The sequence below is a fragment of the Rhinolophus sinicus genome, chromosome 14 (assembly GCF_057876585.1).
Source record: "Rhinolophus sinicus isolate RSI-liver-muscle chromosome 14, RSI-T2T, whole genome shotgun sequence".
NCBI lineage: Eukaryota > Metazoa > Chordata > Mammalia > Chiroptera > Rhinolophidae > Rhinolophus > Rhinolophus sinicus.
In genome coordinates this window covers 187457205-187476531 of record NC_142514.1, presented here as the reverse complement: position 1 = coordinate 187476531, position 19327 = coordinate 187457205, and the positions used below count along the sequence as shown (strand labels likewise).

At 60.6% G+C, this 19327-nt stretch overlaps 1 protein-coding gene across 8 annotated transcripts; it reads right to left on the bottom strand.

The window, feature by feature from the left end:
- Positions 1–222: 222 nt before the first annotated feature.
- Positions 223–18469, bottom strand: IGF2 (insulin like growth factor 2). Of its 8 annotated transcripts, none has more exons than XM_088789801.1 (4): positions 18239–18469; positions 6195–6357; positions 4088–4245; positions 223–3779 (listed from the first exon to the last, which is right to left on the bottom strand). In XM_088789801.1, exons 2-4 carry the CDS (start codon positions 6349–6351, stop codon positions 3540–3542), a joined length of 555 nt encoding a protein of 184 aa, XP_088645927.1. In that variant the 5' UTR covers positions 6352–6357; positions 18239–18469; the 3' UTR covers positions 223–3539. The 8 variants fall into 8 exon arrangements, with proteins under 8 accessions (XP_088645927.1, XP_088645928.1, XP_074193018.1 ...); XM_088789802.1 differs by lacking the exon at positions 18239–18469 and adding an exon at positions 11671–11789; XM_074336917.2 differs by lacking the exon at positions 18239–18469 and adding an exon at positions 10957–11121.
- Between the last annotated feature and the right edge of the window lie 858 nt (positions 18470–19327).

The window sequence follows — 19327 nt, the reverse complement described above, 5'->3', positions numbered from 1 at the left end:
CTGCCCCATGGCGTGCTGTCTTTGAGGCTTTGGTGCCTCAGATTGTCCCAGAGTCCCCGGCCCGTGCGTGGCCACTGTCACGGCGGGGAGTGTGCAGACTTCAGGTATTCTCATTTCACTGTGTGTTATGAGAGGCAGAGCAGGCATCCAGCCCTCCAGGGCTTCCCTCCCCACCCCTCGACCCCCACACCCAGGTAAAAGAGCAGAGGACTCAGAATAAAATACATTTGAATATTTTATTGGGATTGCGAGCATTGAAGGTTAAAGACAAAACCCACGCAGTGGTTTTGCCAGAAACAGCATGTTAAAGGAGTTGAATCGAGGCGAACACGGCCGCTGAGAGATGGGCTGGACAGCAGCAGGATGGTAGTGGGTGTCCGCGCGTGGGGAGTCTTCAGGTGATGGTGCAGGGAGGGGCCCAAGAGGGGGTCCCGCTGAAGACTTGGGAGGGGGACTGGGGAGGAGACTAGATGGAAAGCCACAAGCAGGGGCACGGGAAGTCAGCTGGGAGCCGGGTCAGGTGGCTGGTGACCCACGGAGAGCTGCTCACTGGAGACACAGAGGAACGTCGGCAGACGCCCCCAGAGCGCCCACCCCGGCGAGGCAAAGGTTAACACTGGGTGGGATGGGCGTCTGGCTGAATGGGCAGGTAATTTGGGGTGCCTCGAAGTCCTTTTGGATCTCAGGCCAATCTGTCTGGGTTCTCCAATTATGACAATTTGGCTCTTTGGGTTTCTGTCCAATGTTCCGAATAGCCCATTTCCCCAGGCGCCTGCCGAGGGACCCTCTGTGCCAAGGGCGGGCTGGCATGGACCGCCCCCAGGGTCATGCCAGTCCTGTCACCAGGGCCCAGAAGCCTTGGGCCTCTAGACTGCTAGTCGGGCTGCCTGCAGGGGGGCTGCGCTGGGGGCAGAAGTGGGGGGAGGTAAACCTCCCAGCCGCCTGGATCCCTGTGGCAGCCCTAGGCACCGAGATAGATGGTGGCTGGCCGGTATCACCAGACCCACAGACCTAAGGGCCCTAGCAACCCCGGTTGAAGGATCAACCCACAGCTCTCCTGCTCTGCGGGCTCCCTTCTGACCTCCCCTACTGCCTGACCTCACCCCGTCTGGACCCCCAGGAGACCCCACAGAGCTAGAGCCTCTTGGGGACAAGACAGGGTGCTGAGGAGGCGGGCAAGGTGTCACCGAGGGGTGGGGGGAGAGGTCCCCAAATGCGCGGAAGGCGGCCACTTGCTCCAGCCTGATGGAGTCACTCTACTCAAACACTGCAGCCCCTTCCCCCCCAGCAGCCATGGGCCAGCTGGGGGCCCCATCCTCGTGGCCTCCGAGCACCTTCCTGACACTTGGGGAGACGCCACCCCAGCCCTCCTCCACCCCTCAGGACCTCCGGGGACCAGCCACTGTCCCCGGAAGCCAGGCTAAGCAGCGGCCTTCCCCATTCCCCGGGACTTCTCCGTGGGGGGCGGTGGCCAGCACCCCACGGAGGCTCCACTCTCGACTCAACCCAAGCGACAGGGACAGATCAAAACAAAATCAAACGCAGGGCGATAAATGGCGGGGAGCAGGACATAGAGATGGTGGAAGGCTGCTTCATGTGCTTTTGCTTTGGTCACTGCTCCCCTGTTACAGGGTGGGATATGTTAATTTGGTGGCTGAATGCATGAGAAGCTAAGGAGGGGGTCAAAAAAAAAAAAAAAGAAACAAGCCCCAGGAGAAACGAATTAAGAGGGGGATAGATCAATTGGCGTCAATTTGGGTTCTGATTTGTGTCTGTAACTCTGCAAGTCTCCTCAACACTCTCTCCTGACTTTTGTACCAAAACCTCACCGGGCCACTTCCTACCCCTGAGTATCCCCCCACCCAGCCCCCACTGCCCCCCACCCACCCCTCCAACCGCCAGACTTCCCACACTCCCCATCATCTTTGCCAGCCTCCTGGGGCGCCCCATTTCTGAGAGGCCCCTTGGGGGACAGCAAAGATGATCCCAGGCATGCCCCAGGGGGCGAAGCCCCCGATGTTTCTGGGGGGGCACACGTGGGGGTCAGGCTACTCGGGTCGGGCACGTCTTGCTTGCTACAGCCACCTCCAGGCTGGCCACACCTGCTTCTTGCTTGCACGGTGGCGGGGTGCACTGATGGTGGGTCTGGGGGCATCGGGCTCACACTGTGGGGGGCATGGGGACAGTGCTGAGAAGGAAGGGGCACCTCCCTCATCTCAGAAAGATGGAACCGCCAGGCCTGGCCTGAGACACACCCACTCCCCACCTAGGGCACGTCCCAGGGGATGGGAGGAGAACGAGGGAACATGAAAACCTCACTGAGAGAATTTGGGATGGAACGTGGTCTAATCTGGGTAACATGGGGTTCTTTGGTTATTCTCATTGTTTTCATCCATCCGTGTGTGTGTGTGTGTGTGTGTGTGTGAGTGTGTGAGTGTGTGTGTGTGAGTGTGTGTGAGTGTGTGTGCGTGTGTGTGTGTGAGAGAGAGAGAGGATGGGGGTGTATGTGAGGGTGTGTGAGGCTGAATGTGTGTGGCGTGTGAGCGTATGTGATGCGTATGTGGTGTGTGTGTGTGTGTGTGTGTGTGGTGTATTGTGTGTGTGAGGATGAGTGTGTGTGAGGGTGTGTGTATGTGTGCTTTTAGGTGGGGACTAATGTGTAAGACTTTAGAGTGTGTGGGTTTTTGGAGGATGGACTTCAGGATATGTGGGGGTTTGTGCCAATTAAATGTCACCAGTTTCAGTTTTCATGTTCCAGTTCCCCTCCTTGGGTCTCACTGGCCCCCCAACCAGCTCCACGGTGACTCAGGGTGGTGGGAGCCCGAGGGGAGGGCAAGTCAGGGTGGCTGCTGTTGTCTCAAAGCCAGTTCATACTGAAAGTGCCCAAGAGTCTTGCATGAGCAGAGAGGTGACCGAGAAGCAATGACGTGCCCACCTGAAAATTTTGGGGTCCCCTCCTTTCTCCTAGATGGTCAGGGACTCAAGCCCATGGCCAATTTGACTTGAGGTCCAAATGGGAAGAGGAGGGGAGGGGGGATGCCGAATTCTTTTACTTTGCCAATTGCTTTTAAGCCAATTAATTTTTTAGTATCTTTTTCAGCCAATTAATTTTTTTTTTTTTGGGGGGGGTTTAATGGTAATTTGCTTTTCTGGTGTTTCTAAAAAGCCAATCAGTTTTAAGGGGGGCGTGTGTGTGTGTGTGTGTGTGTGTGTGTGTGTGTGTGTGTGATTTAAGGGCTCATGTTTTCTAATTTTTGTTGGGTAATTTGGGGGGTTAATTTGGAGTGATAATTTGGGGGATAATTTGGGGGATGTTTAAAGCCAATTGTTTTTTGCTATGATTCCCTCGGCTCGATGGAGAGGGCCGAGGAGAGTAACCTGACATGGGGAGGTTGGGGCATGGGGGTGGGGTGGGGAGGCCCTCTGGGAAGGACGGCACAGAGAGGTTTCAGAGGAGGACCTGGTGGAAAGGTCCCTGGTCAAGAGGAGAGCACAAGGAGGGTGGGGCCATTTCGCAGAATTACGACCGACAATTTGGCTCACTTCCGATTGCTGGACACCTCTGGAGAGGCACCCCCGTGGGCGGCAGGGTCGTGGGTGGACAGGGCCATCAGGGGCCGGTGACGCGTGGCCTCTCTAAAGGCTTCAAGCTCCCTGGCGAGCACGCGGCCCCGGCGGACACGCAGGAGGGCAGGCAGGCCTCTGCGCAGGCGTTGGGCAGACTGCATCCAGGTGCCGTAATGGAAGAACTTGCCCACGGGGTATCTGGGGAAGTTGTCCTGGGAGGGGATGGCCAATCAGAGGTTGCCCAGCTCCCCAGCGCCAGCCCCCAGCCAGCCTGCGCACCTCTCGCTGACCTACGGGGCTCACACGGAAACCCGTCATCGTGCCCGCTGACATGTCCATAACTCAGCTTCTGGCCAACGTCCCCAGTGGGGCACAAAGGGCCAACATGGGTATTGCTCTCTAGCTGCAGTTCAGACTAAGGAGCTGGCTGCCTCTGGTCCCCTGGCTCAGAGGTGACAGCCAGAGAGAAAGGCGGGGCCCCGGAGCCCTGGATCTCCCCAGCAGTGGCCGGCTGTCTTACCGGAAGCACGGTCGGAGGGGTCGACACGTCCCTCTCGGACTTGGCGGGGGTGGCGCAGTAGGTCTCCAGGAGGGCCAGGTCGCAGCTGCGGAAGCAGCACTCTTCCACGATGCCACGGCTGCGGCGGCTCACACGGCTGGCCGGTCTGCCTGGAAGTCCCACAGGAGGGAGGAGATGGCCCTTTAGCATTGGGCACCTGCCGGTGGGTGTTCCTCCCCAGACCGGGGCTCTTTAGGCAGCCCACTGACCCCCAACTCCCCGCCCCCCCACCCCCAGGGACGGGCCCCAGCGGGATGCTCGGTCACCCTACAGGGACAGCCAGCTTAGTGGCATGGAATGGTGAGAGGTGAGAGGAGGGTGGGCAGGGGCACCCTGAACAGGAGAGTAGGGTCAGGGGGACAGCATACTCCAGGACCAGCCCCCTGGCCTCTTGGCACCTTCCTCCTCGGGTTGAAAATGGACACAGCCTCCGAGTCCCAAGACCCAGTGCAGTTTGCAAAATGTGTGGGGTGTGAGCCTGGCTCAGCGGCCACCCAGCGAGGGGTCTGGGCCCCACATTATGGGACCACAAGGTCCTGTCCTCAAGGCCAGGCTGAGATACAAGTGCCACCCTGAACTAAGCAGGAGCCGAGACAGGTAGGAATGGGAGGAGGAAGAAGAAGACGGGAGGAGAGGAGTGAGGACCTGCAAGAAACCACGCCCTCCTTTCCTCCCGTCCTCCCCCTCGTCTCCACCGCGGGCTCCAAGTCTCGGCTGCAAGGGAAGCACCCAGAGCTTCACCCCAGGGTGCCAAGGGCAGGTGCCGTTGGTGGGTGGAGGGACAGGAGCCCCTAGTAAGGGGTTCTATCATAGGGTCCTATGGGTGGGGGCTCGGCCCAGCCCCCCATTCAGGGAAGTCACTCCCTAGGACAGGGCTGCTAGCCCTAGACCCTAGAGTGCCACTTCCTGCCCCCAAACGAGGCAAAGGAGAGAGGGCACAGATGAGGCCAGGCAGGCAGGAGCTTCAGAAGCTCGATAAGCAGGAATGCTTTTCAAAGAGTAGCTTTGAGATGCCAAGACTGGCTTTTGTGCGCCCATTTCACAGGGTAGGTAAGTAGAGGCTGCAGAAGAAGATGCCATAGGAAAGGCTAGGGCCAGGTGTGACCTTTATGGCCCTCACCGACTTGCTTTAGCCATGTCCCCCACCCCTGCCTGGCCCTGAAGGGTGTCCGGACTCCTGTGAAAGGTGGCTGAGCCTGGAGGGAGCACACACTCCACTCTCAGGTCAGGCTGGGACTGCTCCCCAGTTCCTGGCCCATTTTACAGATAAAGAAACTGAGGCCCAGCTTGCTAGGAGGTGAGGGCAAGGGCCCATACCCAAGAGAGAGGTCACCTCTAACCGGGGATCCCACCCTGCTATACAGGGCACAGGGGTGAGGGGAAGCCCCAGGATAGAAATCAAGAGAGAAGCCAGGAAGCAGCCAAAGCACTTGGGCCAGCAGGGGGCACCCCGCACTGTGGCCCACCCCTCAGGCGTAGGTCTCAGAACGCCATAACCCCAGTGGCATTGTGATGGGGGGGGGCTCATCTCTTCCCCTGTACCCCCAGGTGGAGCTGAGCGCCCACTCACACCCACCAGCAACACGCAGTTTTATTCCCACTGGTTTTCACTCCATTTGATCAAATTTCAAATCCGATCATCATGAATACGGGCCCATTACCAAATGGTCAGGCAGCCCCTAACCCTGTGGGGGAACTCCAGTCCCCGCAGCCCTGCCCACAGGCAGGTCAGGGAGAGGCTGGCTCTCCCCTTCTGGAAGCCCACCCCAGCCCCACCTGCTATGGTCTGGCCCCCACTTGAAGCAGGAAAATCAGGGGGTGTGTCACCCAGGCACACTGCATGTGCCCAATAAATGTGGACTTCAAGGTCCCAACTGCACTTCCAAGTCTTAGGGCAGAAGCCAGGGGTCGGCCACCTTCGAGAGACCTCCCTCCCCCAGCCCCCACGCCACCAGTCCTGGGGGCTCTGCCTGGGGGCTCTGCCTGAGGGCAGGGAAAGAGGACTCCGGCATTTATTGAGCACCTGCTGTGTATGCCCCTCGCCCCTCAGCCCCACCGAGCTACTTACTGAAGTAAAAGCCGCGGTCCCCACAGACAAACTGGAGGGTGTCCACCAGCTCCCCGCCGCACAGGGTCTCACTGGGGCGGTAAGCAGCAAAGCAGCACGAGGCGAAGGCCAAGAAAGTGAGTAGCACCAGCATCGACTTCCCCACCGGGAGCTCCATCGGGGTCTGGGGGCGGAGAGAAGAGGCCGTCAGCCCCACCGGATCTGCCAGCCAGGGTCTCCCCTGGGGGACCAAAGCCAGCTTCCTCTGGGGACACAAGCACAGCCCTTTCCACACTTAAAGTTCAGTGACCGTTTTAAAGCATGGCTTTCTCCTTCGTTACCATTCTAATTAAGAAAGAAGCATCTGAACTGCAGAGATGGCCCTTGAACCGCTCACGGGGCAGGAAGCACACCTTTGGCACCCAGTGCTGGCGAGTCATTTCACATGGGGAGGACTGTCCCTGCTGTCATTACTGCAGGGGCTCAGCCAGAACTACAAGGACCAGTGCTGGACACTGGACCTGGCCTCCATCCTATGATGTCATGAGGGCGGGGCCAGCACCGGGCAGTGGCCACTCCTCGGGTCTCCCAGCGCCAGCCAGGATGGCAGACAGCCACACCCCACCACAGCGTGTGTGCATCCCAGAGGACCAGCCCCCACCTCCCAAAGCAGCAGGGGGGTCCTGCTGGGCCAGCCCCACCGCCTCCCCCTCCCCCACTCCCTCTCTACCCTCACAGTCTGTGGCTGAGCACAGCTCAGGTTAAGGATGCAATGGTTAGCGCAACGGTGCCACCCACACTCCCAGGGCCCTTGTTCTCCTGAACCACTCAGTCCCCCAATTCCAGTCTGCCCTGGGCACCCCAACACAGGCAGAGAAGTCACAAGCCTCCTCGCCAGGCCTGATATCCCACCTCCCAGGGCCAGAGACCTCAGAGTCCCTCGGGGAACCCCAGGCCCTCTCCCAGTTTGGGGTACCAAACCCCACCCAGGAAAGCTGGAGAGAACAGGTTAGGCCAACTTGAGGCCAGACACCAAGTCCCTTGGTGCCCAATTTGGAAGGAGGAGCACATCTCAGGACACACCCACACACACACAAGCCCTGTGGCTGTAGGCCTGGGGCAAGGATTAACTGGTCCCTTACGGAGTTGGGGGGCTTGAAAGAGGGGCTTCAGCTTCTCCTTCGACACAGCAAGCTGCCCTGCCCCTTCCAGAAGAGGGAAGCCCCCGGGGAAGGCAGCCCCAGCCTGCCCTCTGCAGGCCCAGTACAAGCCCCTTCTGGGGGGGGACAGTCATGGCCAGTGCCTCTGAGCTCACTGGCACCCTGATGCTACTCAAGCAAAGGGCCGGACAGGCTGCCCAGATGTGCCCCTCCCAGGCTCGGTACTCGGTGGGCACAGGGGCAGTGAGCAGCATGGCCTCCCAGCCTGGAGTGAGGCTGCTGCCTGCTGGCCCAGGGGATTTGTGATGCAATAAATCAAGCAGGAGATGAGGGGACAAGAAGGGACAATCTTGCTTCAGCTCACTAAAGAGCTGTGGCCAGCTCCACAGAAGGGTCGGGGGGTAACCTCGCTCACCTGCTGCCCTGGCCTGGACCCCAGCTGGCCTCCCTGTTGCCCCCACTGCTGCCCCTTCCAGACTAACAACAGATTTGGCCAGCTCATGACTCGGCGCGTCCGAGCAGCGGCTCCATCCTCTACAAGCCAGGCTTCTCTAGTGTGGGGTCCAGTCCAGGGCACCAGCAGAGAGCAGAGAACTGGACAAGAGGCATGCAGCACTGCAGGCCAGGTGAGCGAGACTGCCCAAGGAGGCAGGGGCAGGGGAAGCATGGACGGCGGTGCCAGAGGCAGGAGGCAGGGGCCCAGGGGCAGCAGCCGAGGGGCTGAGGGCGGAGGCGATCGGCAGAGCGGGAGGGCAGTGGGCTTCTCGCTCAAAGGCTGGTTACCTGCAGCTGGACAGGAGGCTCCTGGGGCTGGAGGAGGTGGAGGAGAAGGCTGGAGGGCCGCCTCACAGGAGAAGCTAATGTCCAGTTCCCAGGCTGGTCAGTGCCTCAGCTTTTATGTCTGAGCGGGCTCCTCCCAGCCCCGGCTCCACCCTACCCCCCACCCCTCTCCCCACTGACCACTCCCTCCGCCCCTTTGCTCCCGCCCCCTTCCAGCCAGTCCCTTCTTTCCTGCACCCCCAACCATTAGCCCTGGACCATCCCTGAGCGGAGTACCATGGGGGGCGGGGGGCGCTCATCCTGTACTTTCAGCCCAAGTCCGCACAGGGCAATGGGGGGCAAGGGTGGGGGCTGCTTTCCACCTCCTTCTGTGGAAACTTCCATCTGCCCCCGGGGCAGGGGCAGTTAGCCCCTCTGGGCTGTGCAGTCCTGCCCTTCTGAGCCCCGGAGCAGCCCCTCTCCCCAGATTCCTGCTTAGAATTGTTGGGGACAGAGAAAGGGGAGCTGCAGGGGGGGATATTGCAAATGTGGCGTCTGGCATGGTTCTTTTGCCAACTCGGCCCCCCTCGCTCCATCCTGGCCCCGCCCACCTAGTTTTCCTCTCTCCCTCTTGCTGGCACAGAGTCAACATACCAGGGTGGGTTTCTGAGACTTGCGCCCCTCCTCATTACCCAGCACCCTGGGGGGACGGCCCCGCCCCCGCACGGCACAAATCACAAACTTTCAGCAGCACTCCCCTGCACCCAAAAACCCGACCAGGAAGTCGCCTTTGCAGACAGCTCACACCTCTCTTGGCATTTCCCGAAGCCCCTACCCCGCCCCCTCCGCGGCGCAGGGGAGAGCGCGGGGTTCGCCACAGGGAAGTGGACCCTCAGCCCCTACCCCGCCCGGGCCAGCCCCCGCCCCCACCAGCCTTGCCGGCCCTCACGACGCTTACCTGGAAGCCGGCACAGCTGCCGCCCACCTCCCTGCTGCGTATTGCAAACCGAACAGCGGGCGTTGGCCCTCCTGCCGGACACTCCTCTGCCAGCGCCGCTCTGGCCGAGTCGCGGGGGCCGAATGTGCGACGGGGCAGAACGGGGGGATGGCTTTTTTTTGGGGGGTAGGAATCGTCTGATTGTTTGGGGAGGACGGGCTGTCTGCGGGCTGGGGCGGGCCAGATGTTGTACTTTTAGGGGGGGAAAGGGTATCGGGAAATGAGGTCAGCTGTTGTATCAAGGATAGAAGGGGGCAGAGATAGTGAGAGAGACAGAGTGAACGTGAAAGGGGGGGGCCAAAGAGAGGGTGAGAAAGAGAGAGGACAGCGAGAGGCGGGTAGGCTCACAGCGGGACAGAAAGCACAGAGAGAAACAGAAAGCGTATAATTAATCCACTTTGGGACGGCTAAAGAGCGAGGGCGGGCGTGAAGGGGGGGAGGGAGTCGGAGGCAAGGAGCTGGGGGGGACGGGAGGGAGCAAAGGGAAGGTTGCGGAAGAAAAGAGAGCGAGGGGCCGGGACCAGAGGCTGGAGAGGGGGAGAGGGCAGCACAGAGAAGCGAGGGAAGGGTGCAACGTCGGGGGCCGGGGACGGTGCTGAGGGGGGCGGAGCGGAGGCGTCACCCGGACCGTGGGCACCCAGCTCGGTTTGGGCCGACGGAGCCCTCGGCCGTCGCAAGCCCGGGTCTCGGGGGGGCAGCGGTGGCAGCGCTGGACCCGCTCGGGACACAGCGAGGAGTGGGAGCGGCCAGGCTGCGCACCGGGGAGGGCTGGGGGGGTAGCGCGGGGGTGGGGGATGACAACGCCGGCGGCCTGCAAGCCGGACTGCCTGCGGGGGGGACCGCCTCCTCGGGCGAAGCGGGATGGGCGTTGAGGTAGATAGAAGAGGAGGCGGCGGGGGTTCCGCAGGCCCGGCGGAGCGCGACCCCGCCGACGGCGCCCGAGACGGGAGTCAGCAGCGTGGCGGACGGCGTCGACGCGGGGCCGCCAGCCCGGTGGAGGCGCTGGCGGGCCGAGCGCGGGCGGGCGTGGGCCAGGAGGCGGGGGCGGCCGGAAGGGGGGGCCGGGGGCCGTCCTGGCCTCACGCAGCTCCGCCGGAGAGCAGGCGAACTGGGGGCGCCAACGCCCGGCTCTTATAGCCGCGCCACCCCGCGGCGCGGCGCCCGCTCGGGCCCCGCTGGCCTTGAGCCCGCGCCAATGGGCGCCCGCCGGGCCCTCGCCCCGCCCTCGGACCGCCCCCGCAACTCGAGCCAGGGGGAGGGGGCGCGGGCTTTGGGGCCCCGGGGCCCCGGGGGGCGGCGGTGTGGGGGGGCCGTGGGGTGCGCGGGGGCGAGATTGGATTGGGGGCAGGGAACAGCAGAATGTGCAAGAAATCCCAAATAGCCGTTCCAAAGTGTTTGGGGGCCCCATCTCGGGTTCCAGGGTGCCAAGGATCCCTGCATTCGTGCAAGGGGGACGCGGGGAGAACAGGGTGGTGTCCCAGACCCTATTGGTGGCAAGGGTCCTCGCTTCCCGCCAGGCAGCTACGTGGCAGGGGCGCACGTCAGAGTAAGGGCGCAGGTGTCTTGGCGTGGGTCGGGGGTCCCCTAGTACCACTGGGAACTGCGGGGGAGGGGGGAAATCCCTGGGCGCGCGCGGGGCGCGCAGCCGACACCTGCCCGAGCAGGCGCAGCACCTCGTGCCGCAGCGCCTCGTGCCGCAGCCAGATCCCGAGCGCCCCCCGGTGCCGCGCGGGAACTCGGGAGTAGCTGAGGCGGCCGCCAGGTGCGGTCCATGGGGAGGGCCGGCCTCGGCAGGCGTGGGGCCTTGCCGAGGCTGCGTCTGCCCGGGGAGAGAAAAGCAGAGCGGGAAACATCCCTCAAATCCTACCTGCAAGACCGAGCTCACCGGGGTGCGTCTAAGCAGTTCGCCTTTGGGGCCCACCCAAAATATCCGGATAATGGTTTCCCCGTCCTCAGTGCGTTGGACTTGCGTAGACTCGGGTTCAGCCCCGGGGGCCACCACGATAATTTGGGGGTCTGGGGAAACCATCTCCTGGAGAGTTTGGACGATGTAAGAAGTCGTGACTTGCACCAACTCAAAACCACGCATAGGCCCCCCGCGCCCCTCCCGCCCCCCGGAGCCCTGGCCGCCCGGGCCTCTTCCAGGGGAAGGGGCCGCCGGCTGCGGAAGCCCGCGCCGGGCTCGCCCCCTCGCTCCGCCATCAATCACCTCGCCCGTACTCCGCGCGCACCTCCCCGAGTCCTCTGCCCAGCCGGCTGGAGGCGCCGCGCAGCGCCACGCGAGCCGGGGTGCGCTTCTCCTCGGCGTCCCTCGGACCCAGCGCCCTGCCCGCCCAGCTTCGGGGCCGCCAAGGCGTTTTTCCCACAATTACGATCTTTGCAAAAAGCAAACGAAAGCGACGCGGGTTTCGGGGCGCCCAGCCTCAGAGATCGCGGCCGCCCAGCGGCAAGCCGGTAGCGGGCTCCCGCACCCCGCGCTGGTTTCCCCGGAGGCCGCCCGAGGCGAGCGCCAGCCCCGGCGAGACGGCGGTGGGTGCGGACCAGGAGCCGGGCCGGAGCGCGGAGGCAACGGGGAGCTCACCGCGAGGCTGGATGAGGTGTTCGCGGGCGCGCTAGGAGCCGAGACAGGAGCGAGCTCTCTGCGGCAGGCGGTGGACGCAGCTGAAGGTGAGCGAGACCCCGGGGGCAGTCCCCAATGTCCGGGGGCAACGCCCAGCCCGTTGGAAGACCCGGGGACAATGCCCAAATTTGGGGGAAACTGGGGGCAATGCCCAGTCGTTTTCCTGGACGCGGGAGAAGTTCTGCCACGTCCTGGCGGATACGCTGCCGGGCCAAATGTGTTTGGGGACACAGAAATTTCTCAAATCCGAGGGGCTCCGGGGACTTCGTAGGAGACACAGAGAGAGCAGAGAACAGAGCCCGCGGGGCGCGGGACTGGGGGACTGCAGAGGACGGCGGGGCGCAATGCCCAGAAATCGGGGACACAAGTCAGAGCTTTGATTTGCAGGCCAGGAGAATGAGTGTCTCGAAGGAGGGGACCCAGGGGAAGCCCCGTGATGTGGGGACTGTGATTAACGACTAAATTCGAAAGTCCAGAAAAATAGAGTCCAAGTTTGGGGGATCAGGGGAAATTGCTCCGTGCAATTAGGGGGTGAGGAATCTCAGTCTAAAATGTGGGAAACCCAGCTTCTTGGTCAGCGTGTTTGGGGGAGCCCCGGACCAATTTGTGGGGAGGTAGGTTTTTGGGTGACTGAAGAAAAATTCCCTACATGAAAGGGGAGAACCCAAGGGGCACATTGTCTAAAATTGAGGGAAGAAAACAATGGACACATTTAGGGGATCTAGGCAAAATCTCCACGTGGTGGAGTAAAGTGGAGATTAATTTCCACACTTTAGAAATGCAAGTTCATGGCCTGGACGCTTGCAGCGCTCAAGGGAAGCCACTTTCATAATTGTTGTGGCTTCGGGGGAAATTCTGAATGTCCTTTAGAGACTCAAGAAACAGGATCTAAATTTGGGGGGAACCTGGGATGTTATTAGTACATTTAGGGAATGCAGAAAACCAACGGCCTTTAGAGTTCATTTTTTAAAATTGATTTCATTACTGTAACTTTATTTTTGGTGACCAGGAAGAAATATCCTGTTTTCCTGGGCACTGTCTGCATTAGGGGAACCCTAGTAAAATGTGGCCCAAGTTTTGGGGATCCCTGGAAATTGTCCAGTGGAGACTGACAGCTAAATTTCAGGGCTCCTGGTTTGTGGCGAGAAAGCTTGTAGGACACAGGCCTGTACTGCCTGGGATTTCTAGGATCTGGGGATATTTTTTAGTCCTTGGGCAGTTTTACTTTGGGGGGCATGGAAAACTTCCTAAGTTTAGGGGGACTTGGGGCAAGGATCATAAACTCAGGGGACCCATAAATCAATGTTCAAAAAAAAAAGCTCAATTGTTTTGTGGAGGAAAAAAATAAATCTTAATTTATTTTGGAGGGCTGGGAGACAGTATCTCAATTTTGAGGCCCTAGGAAAATAATTTTTGAATCTGCGGATCCAGGGAAGTTGCTGAGTCCTCAGGAGAATCGGGGGTCAGTATCTAACTTTTAGGGGAAAAGGATTAAGAGTTCCTAAGTCGTGGGGACTGGAGAATCAGTGTCCAAAATTGGTGGATCTAGAGAGAGTTAGTGTGTGAGGGACCCAAAAAATGTTGTTTAAATTTGGGGTGACTCAGTGAGTGCGTGGGGTGCTTTGGAGCTCAAGAAGTCAGTGGCTTTCTGTGACCCAAGTGTAACACTAAATGCATTTGGGGGGTCTGGAGGGTAATGCCTAATATTTCAGAGAACCCAGCAAGTCCAAGTATCGGGGATCAGAAAAAGGGCCCAGTGATGTCCCAGGACTTGGGATCAGCGTCCGCATTTTGGAAAACCCGGGTTCTTGTCAGTAAGCTCGGGGGACCCAGAGGACTTTTTTAATCTTCAAAATGTTATGGTGTAGAGAAAATGTCTAGAACATTTGTTTACTGGGGACACTGCACAGAGCCCGATGTAACATGCACAGGCTCTGTGCAAGGGTTTGTTTTGTGTGCAGCGTGGCCCAGGGGACCTGCAAGACCATGGGGGGGGGGACCTGCAGAACCCACGGTGACAACTAAGTGCATCTTGGGTAATTGCTCTGTGCATTTTGGGGGCTTGGGTGACAGTGTCTAAATGTGAAGGAAGGTGAGTAGTGGACAGAAGCTCGGAGAGCTACAGAAATGAATGCCCCAAATCTTCATGGCCCACAGGAAAAAAAAAAAAAAAAAAAAAGCTCAATGAGTTTTGGGGATCAGAAATCACCCTCTCAATTTTGTGGCACTCAGGAAGTCAGAATGCAGACTGTGATTCAGAAAAGGCCTTGGTGTGCTTTTCGGATGCCTAAATCTTAGTAAAGGCTTAGGAAGCCTCGCTACCAAGGGGTTCTGAGGGTTCTGGGAAATTTGCTTAGTGTGTTAGGGGGACCTGGTATTCTTTGTGTAAATTTTAGGGAACCCAGGTTGGGGCCAATGATTTTGTGGAACTCAATGATTTTGTGGATAATGTCCCCTGTGGGGAGCCAGGGGGACAGGGCTTCAGTGTGGGGAATCAGAACAGGGACAGGAGCTTGGGAGACCCCGTGGTTAATGTCCAGAATTGTGGGGACACAAGAAAACTCCACTAAATGTTTGGGGACAGACGTCTGAGTGCCAGAAAAACATTCTGGGGAGCCAGGCAAATTGGTCAGCATAACCAAAGAAGGGGGTTAATGTTTAAATTGTAGGGGATCTGGACCGGTGCTGTGTTGATCTGTGGGGCTGGGAGGGGGTGTGTAAAACTGCTAAGAGCCTGGGAGGAAACACCCAGTGAGTTTGGGGACCCAGGGCCACTAGTGTAAATCTGGGGAAGCCACTGGGGGCTTGACATGTTTTGAGGTCCCCAGTAATTAATGTCCAAGAAAATTCTTGTGACCTGGGAAAATGCTGAATGAGTTCTGGGGACCTGAGAGCAAGCCTGTAACTTGAAGGATCCCAGGAAAAAGAAAAAAAAAATCCTGTCCGCCTTTTGTGGGGGAGTGGGGAACTTGCTGGGTGGGTTGGGACCACGAAGATGGGTCTGCATTCGAGAAGCCAGGCTCCCGGGGACCGGGGAAGCCGCGCGTCGCTGGGGATCCACCGCGTCTGGGACGCGCGGAGCAGGGGCGCCCTCCCCGGGACGCAAGCGCGGGCGGCATGGGCTGGGAGCACGGGGCTCCCGGGGCGTGCGCCCAGGGCAATACTGTCCCTTTCTTTTGCCTTCTCAACACCGAGAGCGTTTCTACGGCGGAGGCTCAGCGGGCATCGGGGTGGAGGGAGAAACCCGAGAGCCTTGAGGCAGCGACAGGGGCGCTGCTCCCCGGGCGCTCTGGGGTCCCTGCTCCCTGCTCGGCTGCCTCCGAAGAGGCCCGCGGGCTCCCCGCTGCCGCCGCGCCCCACGCGCTCCCGCGCTGCGAGCCTAGGCGAAGCCGCGGCCCAACTGCCGCCGCGGGCAGGCTCGTCCCCAGCTCGGCTTGGGGACCCAGGAGCACCCCCGGCGGCCACCCCAGCCGCCCCCGCGCTCCGCGAGCGCAGCCTGGGCCTTGCCCAGTCCCCAAACTACAGTGAAACCAATTTTGTTTGGGTAATGCGAGAGAGAAAAGGAAATGGGGGAGAAGAGAAGATGGGGGGCAGGACTGCACAGTGGTGGCTGGGGTGCCAGGGGTCTCCTTTCGTTTTCTGGGAATTTTCAGGAAAGGCCTCCCTAGCCTGGCTGGGAAAGTCCATTTCCGTAAATGCAAATGCTGAACTCAGCTAGACCAGAGGTGCAGCTGGTGGGAACAGGGTCACCCCCTCAGAATTGGGCAGTGTTGGGGGTGTGGGGCAGTGATCCCAGGAAGATCTTGGGGGGGGGGGGAAGCTGCCAGAGAGGAGGCTCTGGGGGTGGGGTGGGGGGTGTAGCAGAATGGTGGAGGTCCTGGGGCCAGTACAGTGGCCATCGCTTGTCCCCATTGTCACCCCTGCTCTAAGTGGGGCAGCTCAAAGCCTGACATTCTGGGAAGGTGGGGGTTAATGCCATTGGACAGGTGTGGGGACTCGGGCTGGGCAGAGGCAGCCCTTTCACTTTAGCTTGGCAAGACCAGGAGACCACCCCTGCCCCCATGAAAAACAGCCCATTTTCCACCCAGAGCCCAAGGCACGTGGGGAATGTTCCCCTTCAAATTCCAGTCCACATCAATCACCCCCGTGTCCCATTCCAAGAACATCTGGCCTGTCCCCCCATCACTGCCCCTCCCCCTCTCACCAGGCCCGGCATTGGGGCCTTTCGGTGTGCCTATAGGACAGACAGAGGGAGAGGAGGGAGCCGCCAGCAGAGACGCCTGGCTGTGTACAAGTTACTGGCCACTCCATGGCCACTTGTACATTTTGGGGTGGGGAGCATGAAAATCGAGCCTGTCTCAGGATCTGGGGCCCCTGGAGCCCAGAGCAGACCAGAAAGCCTTGACCGCGCTGGGTGGCTGCTCACAACAGACAAATGAGGGGCTCCCCTTGGCCCTGCTCTGGGCCCTCCACCTTTCTTCCAGGCCTGCTTTCCAGGCCAGGGGTGGGTGACATACTGGGATGAGTGAGCCACTTCAGACTGTGGGTTCTCCAGCTCCTCAGGGGTGCGGGGGGTGGGGGGGTTGACAGCCACACCAGTGGCCCATTTGGGGGCCCCTCCCCTGCTTTCTGCCCCACACAGGCGCTTGCCCTGGAGAAGCCTCTGCCTGGTGCTTGGAGATGGATCCTGGACCTTGGAGGTAGGAAGGCTGAGGCCATGTTGGGGTGTCAGGCTGAGATGTCAGGGCCCGGGGGAGGGGGGCGCAGCATGGATGACAGACATGTTCTTCCTCCCTTGTGGGGCTACCCAAGAACCCTTGCCTTATTTAGTCAAAAGTATGGCTGAAGGGGCAGGCTTGCCCTGAGCAAATCCGGGTCACCCTAGGGCTCAAAAAGGGCACTGGCCACCCCCAGCCAGGACCAGCAGCCCCGGACTCCCCGACTTCCGGCCCCCCACAGCAGGAAGGGACTTGCCAGCACCCGAGCATGTTGGGGACTGGGGTCTCCTATGCAGAGCTTGGCCTCCGGAGCTCCAGCCTCCAGGGCCACCGTCCCCATGCCCTACCCCCACACGGTGGCAGTGCTGGCCTCTCCTCTCAACGGGCAAACCCAGATTCGGAAAAGAATAAGCACCCCACATGCGCGGCGCGACTCACCACAGCGAGCCTGCCCTCCGGCTCCCTGCTCCACAGCCAGCAGTCAGCCTGGCTCACTCCCTGGTATCCTCCCCACTTTGGCTCCTACCTGGCAGCTGCCCTCACCCTGGGACCCAGCCCAGCACTCACAGACCCTGCTCCATCTCTGAGGGTCCCTGAGCACCCCTCCCTCACCCCCCCTCCCCCCGCCCCCGCAGGCCGCTGCCCACTATAGAGGCCCGGACCACGTTCTTGGCTCTGGGAGGGCCAGCCGGAACCGCCAGGACCGGAGGGGGAACCGACGGCACAAGCCGCCCAAGGCACAGGCACCGCCAGCCACTGGTCAACAAACCAAAAGCCAACAGTACGTAAGGGTCGGGGTGGGGGCTGCAGCCACACATGCGGGAAGGACCCAGGCACGGCCACCACTGTACCGGCTGATTCGGTGTCTGAACTAAAGACCCCTTTAGAGGAATGTTCTTGGCTTCTCTCTGAGATGGGCAAACCGGCCTGGAAGGGGTCACGGGCTGGGTGGCTCCCCTGCAGGCTCTGAACGGTGACCCCTGTGGCTTTGGAGTCAGGCATGAGGACGAAGCCGCCCTCACTCCCACCGCTCCCCAGGACCCTGCCGCTGAGCAGTCTGCCTATGCCCCGTGCCAGTACCTGATCAGCGTACTCTGTCACCGCCCAGCTTGCTCCAGAAGTGCCTGAGGTGGCTCTGTTCCCCAGGCCTTTCTAGTGACCCCCCAACCCCCACTCACACACAGGAAGCCCCGCCAGCTTCCAACACAATAGGATCATGACAGCACACTTGTAAGGCCCCCTGGGGGCCCTGGTGTCTTTCCCTGTGGTCATTATCTCACTTGCTCTTCCCAAGTCTGAGTGACAAATGGGAACACAGAGAGGTCAAGACACTGGTGTGAGGCCCCACAGCCAGCAGCCCAGGGCAGGGCAGGGAGGAGGGCTCAGGGTACCCAGCTGAGCCCAGTTTTCCTGGGGTCTCCTGACTCCTCTCTCACTTAGTTTTCCTTCTCCCCTCCTCTTTCTTCTCCTTTCTCCATGCTGTCCTCACCTTGACCCCTGCCCTCTCCCCTGAGCTGCTCCCTGCCCCCTCTGGCCTTCTTCTACCAGGAGAGCCCTGCAGAGGACCTCGTTGCTACCTGAGACCCCAGGGACAGAGGTGCCTGGAGCAACCACCTGAGTCCCAGACACCAGCTATGTGACTTGGAAAACGCCTCCAGCCTCACGGAGCCTCAGCTCCTTGTAAAACGGGGGTTGGGACTAAAACTGCCTAGGGGCGCTGAGCACTGAAGGAGGCAGGCCCTTGCACAGAGCTGCACCCCTGGAGAGCTGTGCCCAGATGCCTCGGCCCTGCCTGGGGTGCAGATACTCACCTCTGTGGGGCTGGGGCAGACCGGCAGCCTCAGTTCTGAGGGTGTGGGGACCGCCTGGGCCTCAGGCCGCAGCAGCTCACCTCTGGGCTGGGCTCACGGGCAGCTCTGGTGTCTGTGGGCCCAGGTTTCGGCTTGTGCTGGGCAGCGGGCTGAGGGGGCTGCGACGCAGGGCCTTGGAGCTGGGGGCTCAAACCCACCTCCTCCTCCAGGAGCTCAGCAGTGACTCGTCGGCCCCTGGGGAAAACAAAATCGTTCTAAAGATGATCTCTTTTCAAACAAATGCCCCCCAAGCCAGAGCCTCTCCTCCCCTGGCTATTCAGTGGGGGAGCCTATGGGTCACCTTGTCAGGGTTGGGGTGGCGGCTCCCCTGCCTGGCCCTCTGGCTGCTGAGTCCTCTGTTTGCCACATACGAGGGAAGGGCAAGTGGCCCTGCAGTTCACCTACAGCTGGGCTTCCCAGCCGCCGGGCCTGAGAAGGTGCCCATGGAGGGGCAGAAGACCCTCTGTTGGATGGGCTGCCCCCTTCCTGGGCATGGGTGTGGGGATTGCCCACACTGGACCTGCCCTGGGGGATCACAGCACACACTATAACGTCCGTCCACTCCCCACATTCCCACCTTGGATGGAAGCAAGGAGGGGGGCAGACACCGAGCAAAGGACACAGCTCTGCACAGGGGAAGGCAACCGAGGGCAGAGGGACAGTAGGCTTCTCTGGGGAGATGGACCCCTCCCCACAGACACCATGCTGGGCTGGGTGGACAGCAGAGTCTGAGACCCCGGGTGGAGGGGAGAGAAATTTCACGCATCTGGGGACGCTGCCCTGCTCAGTGCTCAGCTCTGTGGGCAGGGGGCACACTGTCAGGAATGGAGAAGCCTGACTTCACAAGTCCTGCTGTGGGTATCAGGGGCACTGCCCCTCTAGCGTCCTCTCTCTCCTTTCCAGTTGCATGGTGAGATTCTGGTTGGGAGGTGCAGGGGGTAGGGCAGAAGGAGGCTTGACACTTTGAATGGTATAAAAAAAACTGCTTCAAGATCTCGGGCCCCTGGCCCCTCTGCACCATGTCTCCTGTTTGTCTTTGGTTTGGGGGTG

Excerpts from the sequence above, each read along its gene's own strand:
- IGF2 (XM_074336917.2), bottom strand. The coding sequence starts at position 11,118 with ATGGTTTCCCCAGACCCCCAAATTATCGTGGTGGCCCCCGGGGCTGAA. Across the intron at positions 4,246-6,194 it reads GGACCGCGGCTTTTACTTCA|GACTTCCAGGCAGACCGGCC; the intron begins GTAAGTAGCTCG and ends TCCCTCCTGTGG. Across the intron at positions 3,780-4,087 it reads CCCCTCCGACCGTGCTTCCG|GACAACTTCCCCAGATACCC; the intron begins GTAAGACAGCCG and ends ATCCCCTCCCAG.